The sequence below is a fragment of the Boleophthalmus pectinirostris genome, unplaced genomic scaffold (genome assembly GCF_026225935.1).
Source record: "Boleophthalmus pectinirostris isolate CB_2022bp ecotype Guang Dong unplaced genomic scaffold, ASM2622593v1 HiC_scaffold_14, whole genome shotgun sequence".
NCBI lineage: Eukaryota > Metazoa > Chordata > Actinopteri > Gobiiformes > Gobiidae > Boleophthalmus > Boleophthalmus pectinirostris.
Genome location: NW_026571047.1, coordinates 12,231,580 through 12,252,225, shown reverse-complemented (window position 1 = coordinate 12,252,225; position 20,646 = coordinate 12,231,580). Strand labels below are relative to the sequence as shown.

Here is a 20,646-nt window from a genome sequence, read left to right as displayed (position 1 = left end):
TACAACACAAACCACACCTACAGTATGTTGCGTTCAGGGACATTCGAGCACGCATTAGCATCCATCGACTTTAACCATGCCTTCAACAGCATAAATACTAAGAGTAAAGCTCTGCTTTGAGTTAGTTTAGTAGTGGGGATTGACCTGTTAGGTGCAAGCACATGCACACCATCTATCACATTTAAAATTAGTATGTACCCTTAAAGCCAAATAGACTCCAAATTGACTATGTCACCTAAATGCAACATAATAATAATAAAAGACCCTACTGATTTATCATAGTAAGTGATCACTCATTTTCTACATGCAAGTGAGCAAACAACTATAACCGTATATATGAGCAATGGCATGTTTTTTGTTATGGATCCAATGGATCTGTGATCAAAAGTGCATTTCTGTTTACATATTGCAAACATAACACGTGGCACAGATAGCCCACCGAGACTTGCTTAAAAAAGTCCAACGCAAATTTTAGGCAGTCTTAAGGACTAATCACGAGCAAAGACTTTAAAAACACATCAGCATCAGAAATCTGAAAGTCATGATCCGTAATGAGTGAGAGACACTGACGGGAATACTAGTCTTATGTAAATAGACTATGCACTGCACTGGACGGAGACGGGTTGGTTCTTACGCGCATTGCCACGTAGAAAAACTAAAACCAAAAATGGTTATTATTAATGGAAAAAGATCCATTCTAAATATTTAGTCGGAATAGTATGTTGTCGGACACAACATAGAGCAGCATCATGAAACATACCTTGAAAACAGTTCAAAGGAGAAAATGTCGAAAAGTTGTTGGAGTCAAATCAAAGTCAAGTGGTGACGCGCGGCTGCTTTACATAGACCGTCCCACAGCCTCTCCTCATCCAATCACATATTTCTAATGACATCCCTCAAATAAGCTATCTTCTCTCAAGTTCTGAAACATTGCCTGAAACGATCTACTCGACAGGACAATTTGAAACTAGCAGTTAAAAAAGTAGGCATACTCCCCAGAATTATGTGGACCAATTCACCAAATTTTTTTTCCTGAGGGCTGAGAAAAATGTGACCCCCAGGGCCATGGTGTGGACACCCCTGAAATACATTATTAACGTTTGAGAAAGAAAATATTGCTGAAGTACCGAGTCAGGAATTTGCATTGTAGTGGCTACTGGCTATTGCATTGCCTGGAAAGTTCCTCAATATGGGATTAGTCTATCTTGTAACTATAGTTTTTTAAACCAATAACTAAATAAATAAAACACCTGACCTGGTGTCTCCATGAAGATGCATTTAATGCCATATTGTAACTGTGAAACATTCTACGCAAACATTAACATCACAGAGACAAGCAGCTGGCGGACCATCCACCAGAAAAGTTACACAATGCGCATTTAACTAACAATTTAGTTTACAACTTGTTTATTTTGCTACAACAACTATTGTTCTTTGTGAGCAGTGTCCAAGCATTTTACTTGTGGATTAATAAAGTTTGTGTACGTGTAGATAGGTCCACTATTGATCAGAGTAAACAAATTTTGCCCGACCAGCCAGTCAATTTAAAACAAATTCCAATACATTTAAATGGTCACCAGATGTCCCCCTCTCCAAATATTTCTTTTCAGCAGCCTCCACCCATCCACTTTTCACAAAATTACTTCAAAATCAACACTAGAAATCGTGAAATAAATGTAAACATTTGAAACGTTTAAACAAGTAAAACAATGTTTTCTCTGAAACAAATTAGGCTAACTAATGGAAAATAGTCACCATGATTGTTTATCTTCAGTTCTGACCAATTATCTTTGCTGTATAGAAACTGTAGGTAAGTGTATGGACCTTGTTGTTATAGCACATTTAGACTGCGTTCCTTGTTACTGGTCTGTAGAGATTCATTAGACATTATTTACTCCTCTTTACTTTCTCGTGGGATTCCTCTGCGGATGACAGAGCAAAGAGAACAGAGGGGACATTGCTTTCGATGAAACTTTTGAAAGTCCTGATTGAAAGTGCAGGCAGTGCACACATAATGGGGGGATGGGTATTTAGTGAATTGGAGCTCCTGAGCCTGAGTTTTAGGAATATGGCAATCTTTTGTTAGTTGTAAAATATGTCTTGACTTTGATTGGAAAGTATGTGGTTTATGAAGATGATGAATGCTGTAAAGTTGTATAAATAGCGACCATATATATTGGTAATACATATTTTTATTTTATATTTAGTCATTTAGTGAAGAAAAAAAAAAAAATTCAAAACGTTTTTCTGAAAAAGTTTTAATATTAAAGGTCCACCAAGCTATATTTCTGACAGAGAGTACACTACATACTTTATGAAGATGTTATTGCATTGATTAGAATGATTAGAAATATGGCATAAACTATGAATCTCAATGGAGACAAGAAGTTGACATTACCAGGCCAAATTACAAGTTAGATGTGAGAATAGTAGGTGCTGCTCTCAGTATACATGTTTTTCAAGGGTTTTTTGATCAATTGAACCACTCATTTAAAAATGCCAAATACTTAAGTTTACAAAAGTTTCTTAGTGCACTTTAAAAAATATATAAATGTCTTTATGTTTGGACTTGCATGTTGCTGAGTGCACAGAGAGGGGAGCAGAGTGAGTAGTCCCTGAGGTGGGACTCAGGGGCGGGGCCTACTTTGGTACTAATACCACAGTGAGGAGTGACCTGCAGTCAAGTCACACTACTGCACTCAGACAGGTGCTTTCAAAAGACAATACTTCTCTGGAGACTGGGACAAAATAGTAAGTACAACAAATATATGTGCTTTTTCATAGTCAAGGTGAATGAGTGATTGATTGTTTTTTTGTTTTGTTTTTGTTTCTTTGCTAAAATAGCTAGCATATGTTAGCATGAAGTTGCACCACTACATCCACAGCTCAAGAGTAGGCTGTTCTTGTGTGACTTTCAAAGGGCGTGTTCATATTCATCATGACAATAGAGCTCTTTATTTACTTTTCCTATTTTCCCATCCGTTTAATCATTTGATATTTCAATCTACTATGGCTATGACTGTTTACTGAATGTTTAATAACTTTTTTAGAGAGGTGTAGGCTTACTATATTCAGACTAATATTCAGAGGAGGCTAATACTATTTCACCAGATGTCACTCTAGTCAGTGAAACCGCTAATGAGGGAGTGTTAGTGATACTGGTTACATGTTACTCCCATTGACAGGTTTGATGTAGTCTGAGGAGTTCTGAATGGTGAGGTGCACAGTACTGTTGCATAACTGGTTTGGCAGCTCTCCATCTTGTACTCATGCACTGTGGTGTTGTCCCATGTTAGTGGATCACAAATGGGAATCAGCTGACGTAATGTGACTTTGTAGGAGATGTCTTTTCATGTACATCATAGGTTACATTGTCATTTGTATTTTTAGGTAATTGAGAAAGAGACTCAAAAGATGACAAACATTTCACGTCACCTTGTGAACGTAAGTTCAGTTTCGGTAATCATGTCTTTGCTCTTGTATCATGTATCCAAGAAAGAAAGTAGCTAACTACAGATCATCCTTAAAACAGTAACACCAGTTTTCGTGTTGTTCTACAGCACCTCCTGACCTTCTCGCTCCAGGACGGAGATGTACAAAGTGTGGAGGAGGCCCGGGACCGGCTCTCATTTTTGGCCCAAAACAAGAAGTTGTGGAGTCAACAGATGTTTCTGGATGTCACGTTAGACTCTGTCATTCTACGGGACATTCAAAGTCAGGTGAGAGTAACACTCATGTATACTTATTTTAAGGTGAAATTATTAACATATATAACTGTGAAATTTAATACATAAAATATTAGAATAGACAGACACATCACATAACATGTTTTTTGCCTAGAGAATGCTGCTTAAAAGTAAAAAAAAAAAAAAAAAGTCTGGGTAAAATAGCTACTGAATTCTGATCTCACCCTATGGCGACATGCTTTTTGCTGATATTGTCATATTGTGCTTGTTTCTCAGTTTAAACAAGCTATCTGCTCAAAAACATTGACTTTTTGCTACTCACTCCTCATATTCGTCAGCTTTCTACATGTTCTGAGTGTGTGAGAGGTGGATTTAATCAATCATAATGAACTATGACCTCTTAGAAGAAGTGGATGGCTTTAATTACACTTAAACAGACATATATCACTGGCTGTCCACACTGCAAAAAAGCTTGGCCAAAATTTAAGATATAAACACTAGTATGAAGTAGTCTCTGGTCTAGTAAGTAGATAATAAATCTGAAAACAAGATGAATAACCTATTATAAGTCTTGGCCAGATCAGAGAAATTTGCAGTGCATGGACTGATAAAAATATTCAGTAAAATATATTGTATTCTGTTAATTTATTTTTGTATAATGGCATTTTGTTCAGGATGAGCTGGAGAAATACACTTTCAAATCTATTCTACGCTGCGACTCCAAAACAGAGAAGCATTTCCCCTCCTTACTGCTCCTCGTATGTCAAAGTCCCGATCAGAAAAAGCCCGACATTCACTTCTTTAACTGTGAGATGGTGAAGGTAAGCCACACACAACAACCACAAAATAACTCTGCCATGGCTTCATCGCTTCAGGTTTTACAAGTGTGTCTGCTTTTGGATCCCTGCAGGCCGAGCAGATCTGCCAGGACATCTCACATGCACTTTCAGGTCAATATGCCAACAGAAGCAGGTACTGTAAATGTCACTTATAATATAACATATCTTTGTGTCTTCTTGGTACAAGTCAAGTAACAAGCAATTGCAAGAAATGAGCAACACACCAGTACTCAACTGATTAGCATAAAACCATACATTTAATAACAGTGGACCGAGTTTTAAATTTTTTTGAGTGTAGTAAATTTACAGCTTTCAAACAGAGGTCTTTATCATCTGTTTATAAAAGATGTTAGGTTTCTGATCAATATCTCTTAGCTGATAAAAATATTTATTTATAGCTATGTCATATCATCAAGAGGTGATAACTAAGAATATAAAAACAATATAATACAGAAAATTATAAAAACATTTCTTTTCAAACAATAGTTCAAAAAAAGTAAGCATAGATGTAGACAGATGTGTTCAGAGTTCATGTTCAAAGTGCTTACTGTTTATATGTTTCAGCAAGATACATACATCACCATATTACTTGGCTGGTTGTCAACGGAAGGGCATCCAGCATAATTATCTTGAAATATAAGTTGAGATCATTACAGTAAATATTTATGTTGTTAACAGTTGCAAATTAGGATCATTGTCTTAGCAGAGGTCTGTGCTGTACAGATTATTTTTGTTGTTGGATATGTTATGTGATTGATACACCTGTCTTTATTCAAATTCTTAACCTGTCTAAAAAAATTACATACATCCTTCACCCCTCAATATTTGATCTGTATTTGCTTTTCATACTATTTACTGTGCGGCTCCTTTGGCTGTCCATTATTATGTTCCCACTGAATCAAAGTTCCCATTGAGCGGCTCCAGCCACACACAGAGACAGAGGGGACAGTGTAAACAGCTGAGAGACGAGAGAGGAGAGAGGGACTCGTTTTACCGGTTTGCACATAACTCAAGAAGGTGTGACACAGATAACCAGGCCTTTGTGACAGAAAGAGCAGTGAGCGGAGGAGTGATAAGTGGCCTAGTGTGCTCTGGACTTTAGGAAGCTTTGAACAGCTCTCATGTAAAGGACGACTGAAGGACAGATGGATGTGGTGAGACTGATGGATCATTGGTTTTAAAAGGTATTTACATTTTCTGCATGTGTTCAGGAATAGCGTTGACCTCTGGCTCGCACCTGTGGGGTTGTCTAAAGAAAGTTGTTTGATTTGAAATTGAAACATTAGAGAGTCAAAGTAACTGTGTTTGCTTGGCTTTGATCAGTTGAAATAGGATTTGCTTTGACAGCTAGTAGACACTTGTATTCTGTCATGTCTGTCAATGAACATCTTTTTAATCAAGAGGTCCACAGCCAATCAGTCAGTCACAGAAAAACATGTTGTTTGCAAGAGTTCAGTGTTTGGAGGAACTATTTTATACATTTTAAATTATGAAGACTGTATTATTTATGTTCAAAATATATATATTGTAATTAGCAAATAATGTTAATAATATTAAATAACATTAAATAAAAAAATCTAATTGAAACATTTGAGGAAAAATATTTTAATATGCACATATTCCAGATTCATTTGACAGCCAAATTTCCTTTTAGATCAAATGTATGATAAGATCTAACTACATAATGAGTATTGGTTCCTGTTCATTGTTGTTAAAATTGGACTGAGGAGTATGCCATTGTTGCTCAGAATATTTTATTGTATCATATTTCACTATGATATATTTTTTTATTTTTATTACTAATTACAAACACATTTTCCTATCCAGGTAGGTTTATTAAGATTTAAATAGTAAAATAATAATACAGTAATTTATGAACAATGGATGACACCTAAGTGAAGTATTTATATTTAATTATGTAGTGTATGTTTTGATATTTCAGAGGCATTGGAGACATGACTGACCCGCAGGAAATTCCGAGTCCTCCTCACCCACATGCCCCAAACCCTCCACCGGCCAACCCTCCACCTTACCCCGGGCCTAGAGGTAAGAGTTTAAAACCCAACTAGTGCAAGAAAAGTGTTTTAGGTGAGGATAGTGATTAGGCATGATAAGAAGCCAGGCCAACACACAGAAAGAGGCATTTGTGGTAGAGGCCTTGGTTCAGCACAGAGATATCATTGTTAGTTTATGTGTGTAAAGGGGGGTGTTGTGTAGCAGGGGCTGGATGTGGGTAAAAAGGGGACAGGAATGCCAAATGCTGGGAAGTCATGAATGAAAATGGATGCACTGAAACCTCTCCTCTCTCCCAAAACAGCAAACGGCGTCAATGGTCCAGATATTGCTCTCCTGCGCGCGGAAAGAGAAGTGGTAGGAATATGCAACATATCTTATTGCTGTATAAATGTGTGTAAAGTCTAGACAGTTTCATAATGGGCATTTTTATCTTCAGGGTATTTTAAATCACTGCTTTGATGACATCGAAAGCTTCATGGCCAAGCTGCAGCAGACAGCAGAGGCAGCCACAGTCTTGAACCAGAGGAAGAAGAAAAAGAAAAAGAGCAAAAAGCAAAGTGCTGAAGGTAAATGGAGAAGAAGGAGATATATTTGTGTATTTAAGGTACACTGTGTAACATTTCTGGCTTGTTTCCATGGAGATGTTACTGCTTTACCTGGAATGTTCCACAGTATTAAACCTGTCAGTGTAGACAGGTAGATGGCACTACCAGGCCAAGTTACAGGTCAAGTCTGTAGAGCGGTGAGCTCTCTCACAGTAAGTAAACAAAAATAACTGTGAAACACATGTAAATGAATAAATGAGAGGTATACACATACATTTAATGCCATACTGTGAAATATTCCAGTCAAAAGTCCATGGACGGACAGGTGGCGTGTTTTCTGTGAAAGTTATATACTGCATCTTTAAACTGATGCGTTTTATTTAGAAGAATAACAGAACTAACATACTTTTTTTCACAGAGGACCTACTAACTGCAAAAGCCAAGCCACCACCAGAAGAGGAGTTTGTCGATATCTTTCAGAAGTTCAAATATTGCTTCAGTCTATTGGTGAGTAAGATGCAGGAAGAAAAGGTATTTATGAAATATCTAGAAATGTTTCTAGCTAAGGGGTAAATGCTTTTTTCTAAACCACAAATCCCATGTACCTTTTTTCTTATTTTTTTTATCTATAATGGTATACAATACAACATATATTAAATACATATATTTAAACCTACTGATTTCTAATTATGGTACAGTATCAAGACAGTCAGGCAGTGTTTTACCGATATGTTATTGTGCTACCAGTTAATACCAAAAATATGTGTGTATATGTATTTTTCTATAGGCTCGTTTGAAATCAACCATCTCCAACCCATCATCAGAGGAACTTGTACATCATGTATTTAAACCTCTGGACATGGTAAGTCAAAGCACTTTGTTACTCTTGCTATTACTACAAATCTGTACAAGTCAGCCTAAAATATCCATGGCCTCAGATAAGTAAGCGGGAGGAATTGTGTAAAGATGTAATAGTACATAAGATTTGTGATTCTTGGATAAAGCAGTGGTTGTTGTCATTGGACACCAAGTGGAAAGTAACTGTAAGCATGTATCAGGTCAAAATAGTTGTCGTCACAACTCTGGTACTGGAGTGCAATTGTGCGGAACGAACTATGAATGTTGGAACATATTAGTATCAGACATAATATTTAGTGGTTTTATGGAAATAAAATGTATAAAATCAACTGGAATAAACAGTATGTACAAGCACTACTAGATATATGTGGCTCTGTTTTGGCTGTTTTTTTATACTTTAAGATGTGTACTCTACAAGACCAATTATTTATGAAAATTGTATCAATAACAGTAAAACATCAACAAGGCACCCTAAATATGTTATGAGCCTTTTGCTATGTATGCTAGGTTAAACTGGGTCAATAAGCCCATGTATTCAGTCAGAATGGCTCTCAAGACAAATCAGCATAGACTGATTGAGGGAATGATGTGTGATTTGACAATGTTTCCTTTTTACTAAAATGTTAACTGTAGCTAAATAATACACTATAGAAAAGGGACTTGCATGAGAACAAGATTTAATGTAAAGTGTACACCAGTGTCCAGTAAATGCATGGTGTAATACTAGTATTTCTAGTATTAATCTTTTGCTGGTTAATGTTCGATAAGAAGTGTATTTTGAGTGCCACACCTGAATGACACACAAACCTTAGGACTAGTTTTAAATGTTGCTTCTTATGTGTGTGCTTACAGATGGTGAGAACTACAGGTGGGCCAACTATGGGGGCATCAGTGACCAGTCCTGCTCTGACCACTTCAGCCGTGACCCTGCTACAGGACACTCTCAATGAGGAGGAGAGGCAGCTGTGGACATCTCTGGGACCCAACTGGACACAGTCACGGTCAGTATCAACATCATGGAGTTGAGGAGTTAAGTGAACAAACATGGAGCATGGAATCATTACAGCATGATTCCAGACTAACCTTGTGAAGTCTGGAAATATTTTTACTTTCATCTTTGAGCTGGAAAACTCCTATTGTGAAACATTAAAAGAGTATCTGTCAACATTATGGCAAGCAGAGACACCTGATTTATGCTTAGAAGGAGACACTTGAAAGCAGTCCAAATATGTAACGTGATTAACTGATTTAGATACAAGAGAAACTGACTCATATTTGTTCACATACAACTTGATTCAAAGTCATACTGCCACCTTGAACAAATATTTGGAGTAAGTGTGGTGATATAAGACCTCGGAATACAATGTTATGTACTGTATGTTGGATATGGTCTATTGCTCTATTTTGTTTTGCATTTTTACACAATGAATGAACCCCTCAAAGATTGTATAAGGAATCAGATTTCCAAATTTCCATGTGACAACAATACATTGTTAATCCACTTCTAGCGTTATTTCCTAAAGTGTTTAAATGTTTTATAAAACCATGGTATTAGAAGACTTTTAATATATTAAGTGGTTACTGTAATTGCTGCTAATTGTCTCACAGCTCTCAACTCAGAGAACCAATAGCTCCCTACAGCCCTGTGTTCCTGGATGGGTGGAAGCCGGAAGCCTCAAGGCCAGACGGGCAGGTTTGGGAGGATCCAGTCGAGTCAGCACACAAACATGAAGCTCTCCGAGAAAAACAAGAGGTACCAAATACCAAAGTACATGACAGAGACTGGTACTACAAGGCACAATACACATCAAAATGAAAGCAATACAAACTCTTAAGACAACATAGTTGTATAAAATATTAGTACACCGGAGTTACTTGGTCAAAAAAGTTTGGTGAAAATACATTGGTTGAGTTACTTTTACACAGTATGTTTCACTAACTATAATCTGTTTTTGCTTAATTATGCTTGATTATTTTAGGTTGATTAATCTCTAACTGAATACTACTTTTTTCATATATCAGTAACACTTTAAAATAAATCAGGAATATTTTCAGTTACAATTGAAAATTACAATTACAATTACAAAGTACTTCAATACATGGGATAACTTATGGACACCACATAAACAAGCTGCTTTTATACGGAAATATTTTTAAATAATGTGCGTTACCTCATAAATGTTGTCTCTGTTCAAATGGCAAATAGCTTTTATACATTTATATTCTGCTTTCCTACCCACAGCAAGAGCGGCTATCCCAGCTGGCCAAACCCTCAGTTAACGATGAAATGTAAGTCCACCCTAAATGCATTTAAAAATGCTGTTATTGTCCCATCCATTTTAACAAATAATGTTTTGTTTGCTCTCAGAGATAGCTATGGACAGCCCCCACAACCCGACAGACTATACTGCTGCAGTTATGACTTCATAGCGAGAAACAACAGTGAACTTTCAATTCAAAAAGGGGAAGTACTTGAGGTAAGGCTACACTTACACACTATTTTATATTTTATGTATATATAAATATGTTCCTTCATGAGAGGCCAACTGTACTCAGAGCATGCCATCTATCATTGCAGGTGCTTGAATCATCCAAACGTTGGTGGAAATGTCGCAATCGGTATGACCAAGTGGGTTTTGTTCCTCACAACATGCTCGAACCTCTGGCTCATGTGGACAGCCCGGTCGCCAGTGTCCCACATGTAAACAATACGATTTGCACAACATGACATTTGTATACTATACATATCTGTGCATGCCTGATTGTTCCTGTATTGTTCCTCCCAGGTACCAGCCGCTCCTCCTGCTCCTAAGCTTGATAACAGACTGTCACTGATCCCACTTGCCCCGCCACCAGCTTCCTCTCCTTCACCCCAGAGGCCCGTCAGCATGCCTCCATACCTCCCACATGCACCTGCCACAGAGGACACAGACAAAGGTACCACAAGCCTTGAGTCAGGAGAACTGAGGGTGTGGAAATATTTTGGAAACATTTGGCTTGCTTCTGACATTGGTTATATTTTAACAGAGCAATTAGTTTTGTGTTTTCATTCATTTTAAAGTAGCCTACAAAAAATCCTAATTGAGAACTTGAGGTGGAGGAACATAAAACCACACCCCCCTTAAATTAAATATTTGCACACAAGTAAAATAAGACATGGATGTAGTTAATATGTTTTTGTCCAAAGCAGTATATTTCTAAATGTACACCACAAAAGTAAATCATGTTGAATTAAAAACAAAATTTTAAAGTGAACTATAACATATATGTACATATCTGTTGCTGATTTTTAGAAGTTATGAATGAGGTGAATGAGGAGCTGCTCCAGAGGCTGACTAATGGGAAGGCCAATCTGAATAAGCTGCTGGTCATTCCCCGCTCCACAGAGACCAGTGTGCCACTGGACTACCACTCTCCCCCGGAAGAGGTCGCCGAGTGGCTTAGAGGGAAGGGCTTCACTGATGCGTAAGGAACAACTGACATGGAGGCATGGAGTTGGTTAGGTGTACATCATGTTAATATTTTCCTTTCGTTTAGAACTGTTGATTGTTTGGGTGTGTTGACTGGGGCACAGCTTTTCTCCCTAAATAAAGAAGAGCTACGCGCTGTTATTCCAAAAGAGGGCGCCAGAGTCTACAGCCAGCTGACTGTCCAGAAAGCACTGCTAGAGGTAAAAACAATTTAAGTTTGGTCTGTGCAGGTAAAATAAATGCATGCGATAAAATATATGCTTTTTTTTTTTGTTTGTCTACAGGATGCTAGGAGAGCCACAGAGCTGGAAGCAGTTATGGAGAAGCAGAAAATGAAAGTTGATCATAATTTAGAGAGCGGCACATTGTAAAAAAACAAAACAAAAAACAGATAAAGCACGATTGTCACAATTTAAAAAAATCATTAACCAGCTTTTTGGTGTGAAAACATACTGCCAGTCATTAATTTTTAAAATGACATGAGCTTTCATCTTTAATGTATAGCAGAACATAACATGCAAATTTATGCTTATGTTGCACAGTACTAAATTAAACAAACTGTATTTATCTGTGTTTTTAATCTGAGTAAAGGAATAATGTAAAACAAAAACAAATAATGTTGCAGTTTTTAATAACACTTCAAAAAAAGACTATCTCAAGGTAACAATGCAATGACAGCACATATGAAGGTCAAGTAATGCATCCATTTCAATTGCTTTTATTTATTTGTGATGTCTGGTGTAGAGGCCAAAGATAAACTATATACATACAAAAATCAAAAGTAAAAAAAAGATGTCACCAGTACTCCCTAAACTAACGGTGACACTAAAAACTTTATTTTTAAAACTGGCTGAATATTTGTTTGCTGGCCACAACATTGTATTTCAGTCCGATTTTAATTTGGATTTATGTAAAATACAGCCCCATTTTTTTAAATGAAAGATGTTCATTGGGCACCAAGCCTAAATACTAAATATTTTATAAATGTACATTTTGACTTGCTTTTTAGAGTGTAATACATAACAAAACAATAATAATAATAATGTAATGATGTAAAACAAACAACCCATTAACCACATATCTTGATATTACAGTAAGCTACTGAACAAAAACAACCTGTTCAAAATATATTCAGTGGACTTCTGGATGCTTAAAAAAAATAAATCAAACATAAGATGACTGTCCAGTAAAATCAAAGAAATTATACAAGCAGAAAACACATTGGTCAAAGTGAAGGCTGAATGTGACATTGGGTAGTTTGAAAAGAACTGAGAGGTGATGAACACAGAAAGAGGTGGGATGGTGGACGTTTGTCTTCAGAGATCTCCCGTATCCTTGTCTTCTGCTCGTCTGGAGTCTGACTTTCCATTCACACCATCCCTCCTGTCCCGGTCTCGCTCACGAGAGCGGTCTCTAGATGAGCGCTCTCTGTCTCTGGAGGAACGCTCTCGGTCCCTTGATGACCTTGAGTTACAGGAGACACATATGATCAAGAAAGGGTTTATTTAGAACAACACTAGAACGGACCTCAGGTTTGTGACCACTCACTTATGCCTAGAGCTGCGCTCATGACTGTGGCGATGGCCGCGGCTGCGAGAGCGACTGCGGTGCCTCCTCCTTCGATCCCTGGAGCGTGACCGGGACCGACGCCTCTCCCGAGAAGAGGAGCGTGAGCGCCTCCTTCTGCGGTCACGTGAGCGGGACCTAACCAGTTCACAGTATTTAAAAATTATGCTTTTTTTAGAAGAAGCCACACAGACATTTTAGGCCAGGGGTTCTTAACCTTTTCAATCTTGGGGCCTTTTCTGAACAAAGTTAACCTGGGGGCCCTATCTCATATTAAATGTCTTATATAGTACTGATTGTGGGGCCCCCAAGGAGGTGGTCCCGGCCCTATGGTTAAGAATCTGTTTTAGGCCAGAACTTACCGCTTGTGCTCTCGCTCCCGCTCCCTGCTGCGTGACCTTGTCTTCCTTTTCATCCGCTCCTCTTTTTCTCTCTCTTCTCGTCTCTTCAACCTTTCCTGGTTTCTTTTCTCCTGCTTATCACCAACAATTTTCTAAAAACAAGAACATACAAAGACATTTATAAAGAAGATATGTAGGACGGGTGAGATTATGTGACTATACTTGAATGATGGTGTGAATCCTCCATACCTTCAGTTGGTCTAGCTTCTCCCTAATCTGAATGAAACCCAGGTGGAGTTTCCCTCCAAAGTGGTCCGCCAGGCGCCGATCATTGTCATGCAAACCGAGGTAGGCCGAGCAAACCTCACACACACGCAGCTTCTGTTGCTGATAGCTAGAGGCTGGCATTGAATTTCTGTACTCTTCCTAATAGTAAAAGTAAAAATGCAATTTAGATCAGCAAAGACAAAAATGGCACACATGCACACACCCTCTCTTACCTCAGCATCCTTCTTCTTCGTGCGAACCTTTTCTACTTCCTGAAGGACCTTCTGAGCTTCATCCACATTACCCTCAGCTCCCAACTGCTCAGCTTTGGCCAGAAGTTTTCCAATTTCCTCATTTAGCTCATGGACTTTTTCTGCCTACATCAACAAAGTGCAGTGTAAACATAAAAATGCATATTGTCATAATATGCTCAATATGAGACAATGTAACTCACTTTTGCTGCAACTTCAGCACTGATCTCCTCTTGAGTTTCAGTCAAACGCTTTTTGGCCAATTCTGTCCTTCCATCACAGTCAGCGATGAAAGACTCCAGATGTTCCACAGCCTGAACACATGACACATCATAGATGAGGATGAGGATAGGATAGTTGACCACACTGTTTGGTCATTTTACTTACATCCAACTCAAAAAACAGATCCCGCTCCTTGGAAGCAATTTCATAATCAGCTCGAAGGGCCAGGTCATGAATCTTTGCACACTCTCCTAGGTCCATACGCTATAAAAGGTAGAAAAGGGCACAATTAATGCTAAACAGTGATGTAGATGTTAAGCATGGATAAAGATCTACTTACCGTCCCGGACAGAATGTCATGTGGACAGCAGTTAAGAAGATGGCTTTTACACACCCGGTCATCAGTAAACTTCACCCTCTGCCGCGTCTCATCCCCTGAAACAACGAGAAGGACAAACTGAGCGAGAACTCATAACTCAATTGCTTGTTTGGCCTGTATATCCAACAATGTAAAAAATCTGACACATTTGTGTGCATGATTAGCATTCAGAAAAGCACATAATGAGTTTTTTTTTCTTCTTTTATTGTTTTTAAGACGCCTAGTTTGATCTTGTTGTGCACACTGTTGGTAGATAAAATAGTGTCTTTAAAAAAATAATTAAATTTAAGCAGGCTTTGCGTTGAAATTTGTGTTTGAAATTAGTCCTCGGAGAAAGGTTCTATTCTAATTGCAAAATGTCCACAAAATGTGAAAGTTTTTGCAGTCTGCAGACTGCAACAGTAATTTCTTCCTTTAGTCACAGCAATGTCCTTTACAAGTGTCAATGAAAGCACAGTCACAAAATGCAGAAAACAAGCGAAGAAAGAAAGTGTTGTATACACACTGCGATCTGCACCACATACTGTACCCATCTGCATCTTCAAGACCTCAGTTGCAGAATTTAAACCCGCTGTAGAAAAGTTTTAATTGGAACACTGTTCTTGCCCATACCTGCAGTAAGAAGTTGTCATACACAAGTCAGATTGTAAATGAGTTGTGAAAAGGCTTTCTTTGGACTGCTAAAATTACCTTAAGGAAAGGTTCCTGTTTACACTTGAGGCCAGATGTCTTAGCTGAAACTGTATACTACTCCAATGGTTAAGAATCGTGCCACTGAAGCCTTACGCAAGGTTTTCAGTAAAATAAAAACTACAATAACTTCCGGAAGGCAAACAAATTGTTTGGATATGATTTATAACAGCTTTAAAAATTGTATGACTCACGGCTCGATGAACATGAGGCTTTTCTGCAACTCCTTTGCAGATTGGTGTGGGCTGGCAAAGATACACTGAACCTTAATGAATAAAATAAAGGGGCCACAATTGTTCAGTTTGTATGCAACATACGCATGGGAAGAATTTTAAAATAACTTCATCACACACACAACCACAAAGTTACAACACAAATTTCCTATTAAAAATTGAATACAGCTATTCAAGAAGTCTGTCCAAAATTGCCTAGGCTGGTATACCATTTAATGTTTGTAACCATTTAGCTACATGGTCCTACTACAGTCTCTGACTCAAAAGCCAAAAGCCAGGGAAAATACGCTCATTAATGACAAGGCATTGTTTCAGGCGATAGTATCGATTGGGATGTTGTCGAACAAACAGATTCCCCTTTTCCAATACGACTTGTGCATCTACCCTCCCCAGACAGCAGAGAACTAGCCGTTGCAACTTTAGCCCGTGCAAGACATAAATAACAACGCATTAAGCGGGAGAAAAATCGAAAGAACAAAGATTAACGCGTAACCGATGCTAAATCGCTACAAACATTAAATCTAGAATAATCGCTTTTTGAAAATAATGACAATGTAATCAATAGAGCCTCATGTTCTTCACACTCATGCTGCTCTTTAAGATTACAGTCAGCACTTGCAAGTGTTAGCGGTGACTCCATATTGGCTAGCATAGCTAACAGGCTACGGCAACTCACCATCCCTCGCTGTTCCCATCAGCTGGTCGAGCAAAGCTCTCATTTGAGCTTGAGCAGACATGGTTGTGAGTCCGTCGTGGGCTGTTTATAAAACCAATATAACGATATGCAGTCTCCTGATTAGTGTTTATGGCGCTCGTTTGTTAGTTCCTGCGAGCATCACCTCCTCTTGCTGGTTAGCGTTTCTTCTTCGCCCGTTTCCGTTTTGACTTTGGAATTGACGACACTTCCGTTTCGGGTCAGGGTGAGCGGTGGCGATTATCGGGTCCAATCAGAAGCAATAATAACCAGTAACACGTATTTATCTAGGTCGACTCCTGTGTATGGATGTGTCTTTGCACCTGGCAGTCCAAAGAAAAGCCGTGCGCATAAACAGGTCAGCGGTCAGTCATTACTTTGTGGTCTATTAGCGCTAGACTTCACTGTGGAGTGTACACAGTGCAGACTTGTTTGACTGAATCTCAGCGATTGGTCTACGCATGTGACGCTGTCGATCTGTTTTTGGGAGGTCTGTCAGCTCAATACAGGAAGAGAAAAGTTTTCCTGCCTGTTAAACAGCCTACTCTTCCCTTCGGAAACTATTCCTGTCCATGGCAAGTTAAGGTAGTCTGTAATGTTATTTGACTGGGTATGTGAACCTAACTTGCATACATTATTATTACTAATACTTATTTTTTAAGATAGTAATGCAGACGTTTCGTATTGTGACATTAACAGCTGGTCTAAGTACTAGATGGGGTTATTGCTCAGTTTGAACAAACAAGTCGTGTTAGCATTGTAGCAAAGTGGCTTTTGTGCGAGGAAGTCTCTGGAGCTACAGGCAGCTGTCAAAAGGCACAGCATAGCACGAACGTAACACAAATAGCCTGAAACTCGCTGCTGCGGTCACAATTTTAATATAACAAAAACTAATGGATGCCTTTGTTATTTTTACATTTCTGTCTCAAATTATTAACTTGTTATTATTAGGTAATGCACTGCAAAGATGGAACATTCGGACAATCCTGCTGAAGGAGACCCTTTAAAAAGAGAAGATGGGGCAGAGGCAGGCCCGCCTACATCCACTACTGAACTAAAGAAGGGCTGTAAAGACTTGGGCTTTGCCAAGCTCACACACTGGCGCACAGCAGTGTTTTTCTTCTCCTTGTTCCTCTGTCTCACTGTAGTCTTTGCCTTCTCCTTCATCATCCCCTGTCCGGTCAGACCACAGTACCTTATAGCATGGAACAGGATATTCAATGAAACAGGTATTACTAATGTTACTGGGTATTACTAATGTTATTACTAAATTCTGTCTTTTCCTTTCTGTTACAGCCACATATGACTTTCTAGCAGTTGAAGATGCAAGCAAAGACAAGGTGATGGATGTGCTATTTGTCATCAAGAGTAGTGAAGGAAGTCAGAACAATACTTGTGCTGGTGAAGGTATAGAGTCCACATTACTAACACCTGATTATTGCTGAGAAATCTGTGACAATGAGCTTCGCCTTTCAGGTCTGCCATCTCCATGCATCTTTGTGTTCGCTGTTGATGGGACAGATGGAGAGACTCTGTGGGAGCGACCACTGGAGCCAGAGTTACACTGGGCTCAATGTGGTCTGGAGAAAGGCCGTAGCAGGAGCTGGGACTGTCTGGTGTCGCACTCTGATAAACTCACTGCTATCGATAAATACAAAGGTTTGAACTAAAAGGCAACATTGGTGTTGTTTCATCTTGACTAAATTACATTCTTTTTTCAGGAGAAGTTCAGTGGCAACAGCCACACCCAGCTGGGCAGCCCAGCACTATTCCTGTTCTGAGCCTTCCAGATCTGGACGGGGACAAGGTCGGGGATGTTGCTCTCATAGCTCATGAATCTGAAAATGTAAGTTACTTAACTTAAACCGTGTGTGCTTCACATACAGCTAATGCACTTTCACATACTTGTACTGTAACAAATGTATGTTTTTTTGTCTTTCATAGACCAAGATAATTTTTCTCTCAGGGAAAACTGGTTTGCAAATTGGTTCAACAGTTCCTCTTGATGCAACAAAAAATGACAATCACCTTCTCTATCAAACCGAAGGTGGTTCCTTCTATATACTTCTTGAAAAAGGTTTGTTACTAAGTGTTGCTGTATGAGTCCGCAATAATTAATAAATTGAGTGTATATTTACTTGGTAAATAGAGATGAAAACAATATGATTTCATATTTTATTATGTTGCTCACAGACACAGGACTGTTTGGACTTGCACTTTGGAGAGTTGCTGCTAAAGCTAAAGCAGGAATTGATGCAGGTCTCACCAAAGACAAACACTGGGAGAGCAAAGCCAGTGCAAGAGGACTTGTGCACATTTTCAAGTAAGAAAGGATTTATAGATATTTAATTTATCTTGACTTTATTCTTCAGCAGGAGCTTGTTATGATTTATGGAATATTCTTTTTCCTTCCACAGGTCTGAACAAGTAAGACAAGTGTTAAAAACAACAGAAAAAGATGGTGCAAATGTGCTTGTCGTGACTAAAACAGAAGTGGTACAAATTGATAGAAACTTGGAGATATTGTGGATTTATAATACCAGCTCTGTCCTTGGGTAAGAAGTTGTTGATACTGTACTTATGGTATAAATGGGTGCACTAGATAAAATGTGTTCTGTTTATTTTAGAATACCATCTTTTGGCCACTTCAACAAAGATCAAATTCTTGATGTTGTTATTGAGGAGGGTATTGGCAATAACACAAAGAAGGTGAGATGAATGTATATTTGACCTAACATCAACATTTGAAAATTTTGATTTAACATGTAGTGAATTGAGCTTAGGTGATCATTTTGGATGGGAAGTCTGGAGTTGTAGTATGGGAAGTCACTCTTGAGGCCAGTCCAAATTCACCACGACCTGCTTCCATTCACACTACCAATTCCTTCTCAGTTTTTATGTTCTGGGGCCTTGTGCGAGCAGAGACCAACTCATCTGTAATTATGCCAGTTTCTATATTTTTACTCATAAACACGTAGTACATAAGATAAAAAAATATTTTTAAGTAATTGTTATTTCTTTTAGATGCAAATAACAAGCAACCGACGTGCCTACATGCTCCATCCGTTGTATTCTAAAGTGCTTCTTGAGTCGCCCAATGTTGTGGACTATATTATCGCATTCAGAGGTACAAGGCTTAAATTTATATTCTTGGGTTGATGAAACACTATGACCTCAAACATTAAAATGGGAGAAAGTAATGTGCAAACAGACAATGGTCCCTCACTGGTAAAATTCATATTAATCAAATGGAAATGTGTTTGTAATGTCACAATTCCATTATTAGCGGCTATTTGACTGTAACTCTGAGTCCTTTATCTTTTCTGGAGAAGGACCACCAGCCAACATTACTTACATAGTTTGTCACATCTCTTAAGTCAGAATAATCTGTAGAAAATTGTATTTGTATCAAAAGTAGAGATTCGTGCATCACGACTAGGTGAATTTGTGTGGCAAAAATCTGTCTTTTGTGGAGAATAGAGCAACTGTTCACAAATGTTTGTTTGCACCCTGCGTCCCTGATTAGTAATATGACTAGTTGTGCAAGACTGAGAGCTGAGTGGCATTTTAACACATTTGTTCATTAGTCACTGCAAAGTTGAACCATCCCAAATGAGGGTAGCTCGATTTGTTTCAGCTTTTAATACTGACATAATGTGCACCTGCTACAAAATACAATACATCCCATTACAAGTCTGGTAATCCAGATTTTTGGATCCAGATTATTGTAAAGATGATATAGGCTGTCTGTGCTATGTAGCTAATGAAATTTGTATTCTCTTAAATTGCAGCCACATTGTTGGAGCATGGGCGCCACGCTGCCTACTTCACGCTCAGTGGTCCTGGGTCAGAGGGGACGGAGGGGACTGTGATCCTCAGCAAGAGAAAACTGAAGCAGGATGTTCCTGAGAGCCGAGTCATTCGGATTGGCACTGGAGGAGACACAGACACGAATGAGAACATCAAAGAGGCCTTCAACAGACTGCGTTTCAGTGATGAGTGAATAAAGCTGCATTTGTGGTAAATACATAGGATAAGAGACCGTGCAAATAACTATTAAAACTGCTGACAGCCAAAGAGACTTCCAAGGTACAAGGGCTTTTCCTTATCTTACCTCGCTGCAAAATGGGCATTATGTAGTTTTTGTTATTACTTCTTCTCTGACAATCACACCACTGATTGCAAGAAAAATATAGGTCTATTTATATTCTATGTAGTTGTATGTACTAGTCTGTTGTTCAGTCAACGTGTTTGTATGGGGTAAAAGGTTTTTGTTACTTCTGGATGGGAATGTTATGGGTGTGTTTGGTGAAATATAGGCTACTGTACAGTGGAATAATTGATAATATATATTATATAAAGAGTGGAATATACAGAGTTTGAACTTGAGATCAGGCCCTGCTGAGGTGGTGAACTGAGTAGCCAAATAGCTAATTTTGGCAATAAATTCATATGTAATTTAATCCAGAATGCTGGAACTCATGAATGTGGACAGGTCAGACCCAAAGTTTTTTTTTATTGCTGTGGTTTTATTTAAAATTTAAGTATGTTTGATATGCAACAACAACATTAAAACACAACTGAAAATA

The 20,646-nt window shown here is 38.4% G+C and overlaps 3 protein-coding genes across 9 annotated transcripts; 2 read left to right on the top strand and 1 right to left on the bottom strand.

Moving 5' to 3' along the window:
- Positions 1-2,673: 2,673 nt before the first annotated feature.
- Positions 2,674-11,992, top strand: LOC110159527 (epidermal growth factor receptor kinase substrate 8-like protein 1). Its single transcript, XM_020924083.2, has 19 exons — positions 2,674-2,751; positions 3,391-3,444; positions 3,561-3,719; positions 4,361-4,507; positions 4,597-4,658; positions 6,468-6,571; positions 6,843-6,895; positions 6,978-7,107; positions 7,505-7,593; positions 7,874-7,948; positions 8,797-8,945; positions 9,553-9,697; positions 10,187-10,233; positions 10,313-10,421; positions 10,523-10,645; positions 10,731-10,881; positions 11,238-11,409; positions 11,482-11,614; positions 11,699-11,992. The coding sequence occupies exons 2-19, from the start codon at positions 3,415-3,417 to the stop codon at positions 11,783-11,785; spliced, it is 1,965 nt and encodes a 654-aa protein (XP_020779742.1). The 5' UTR covers positions 2,674-2,751; positions 3,391-3,414; the 3' UTR covers positions 11,786-11,992.
- Positions 11,993-12,028: 36 nt separating this feature from the next.
- luc7l (LUC7-like (S. cerevisiae)) lies at positions 12,029-16,249 on the bottom strand. Of its 4 annotated transcripts, none has more exons than XM_055150039.1 (10): positions 16,040-16,172; positions 15,325-15,395; positions 14,402-14,496; positions 14,227-14,325; positions 14,043-14,153; positions 13,822-13,965; positions 13,571-13,747; positions 13,343-13,473; positions 12,963-13,118; positions 12,029-12,878 (listed from the first exon to the last, which is right to left on the bottom strand). In XM_055150039.1, the coding sequence occupies exons 4-10, from the start codon at positions 14,320-14,322 to the stop codon at positions 12,731-12,733; spliced, it is 963 nt and encodes a 320-aa protein (XP_055006014.1). In that variant the 5' UTR covers positions 14,323-14,325; positions 14,402-14,496; positions 15,325-15,395; positions 16,040-16,172; the 3' UTR covers positions 12,029-12,730. The 4 variants fall into 4 exon arrangements, with proteins under 4 accessions (XP_055006014.1, XP_055006013.1, XP_020779743.1 ...); XM_055150038.1 differs by having other exon boundaries at positions 14,402-15,052; positions 15,131-15,395; positions 16,040-16,118; XM_020924084.2 differs by lacking the exon at positions 15,325-15,395 and having other exon boundaries at positions 16,040-16,249.
- Positions 16,250-16,276: 27 nt separating this feature from the next.
- fam234a (family with sequence similarity 234 member A) lies at positions 16,277-20,646 on the top strand. 4 transcript variants are annotated; one of them, XM_055150035.1, is made up of 12 exons: positions 16,277-16,415; positions 17,009-17,286; positions 17,354-17,464; positions 17,534-17,716; positions 17,779-17,903; positions 18,002-18,134; positions 18,251-18,380; positions 18,475-18,612; positions 18,685-18,766; positions 18,841-18,993; positions 19,082-19,184; positions 19,849-20,646. In XM_055150035.1, the coding sequence occupies exons 2-12, from the start codon at positions 17,025-17,027 to the stop codon at positions 20,058-20,060; spliced, it is 1,632 nt and encodes a 543-aa protein (XP_055006010.1). In that variant the 5' UTR covers positions 16,277-16,415; positions 17,009-17,024; the 3' UTR covers positions 20,061-20,646. The 4 variants fall into 4 exon arrangements, with proteins under 4 accessions (XP_055006010.1, XP_055006011.1, XP_055006009.1 ...); XM_055150036.1 differs by lacking the exon at positions 16,277-16,415 and adding an exon at positions 16,502-16,632; XM_055150034.1 differs by lacking the exon at positions 16,277-16,415 and adding an exon at positions 16,511-16,642.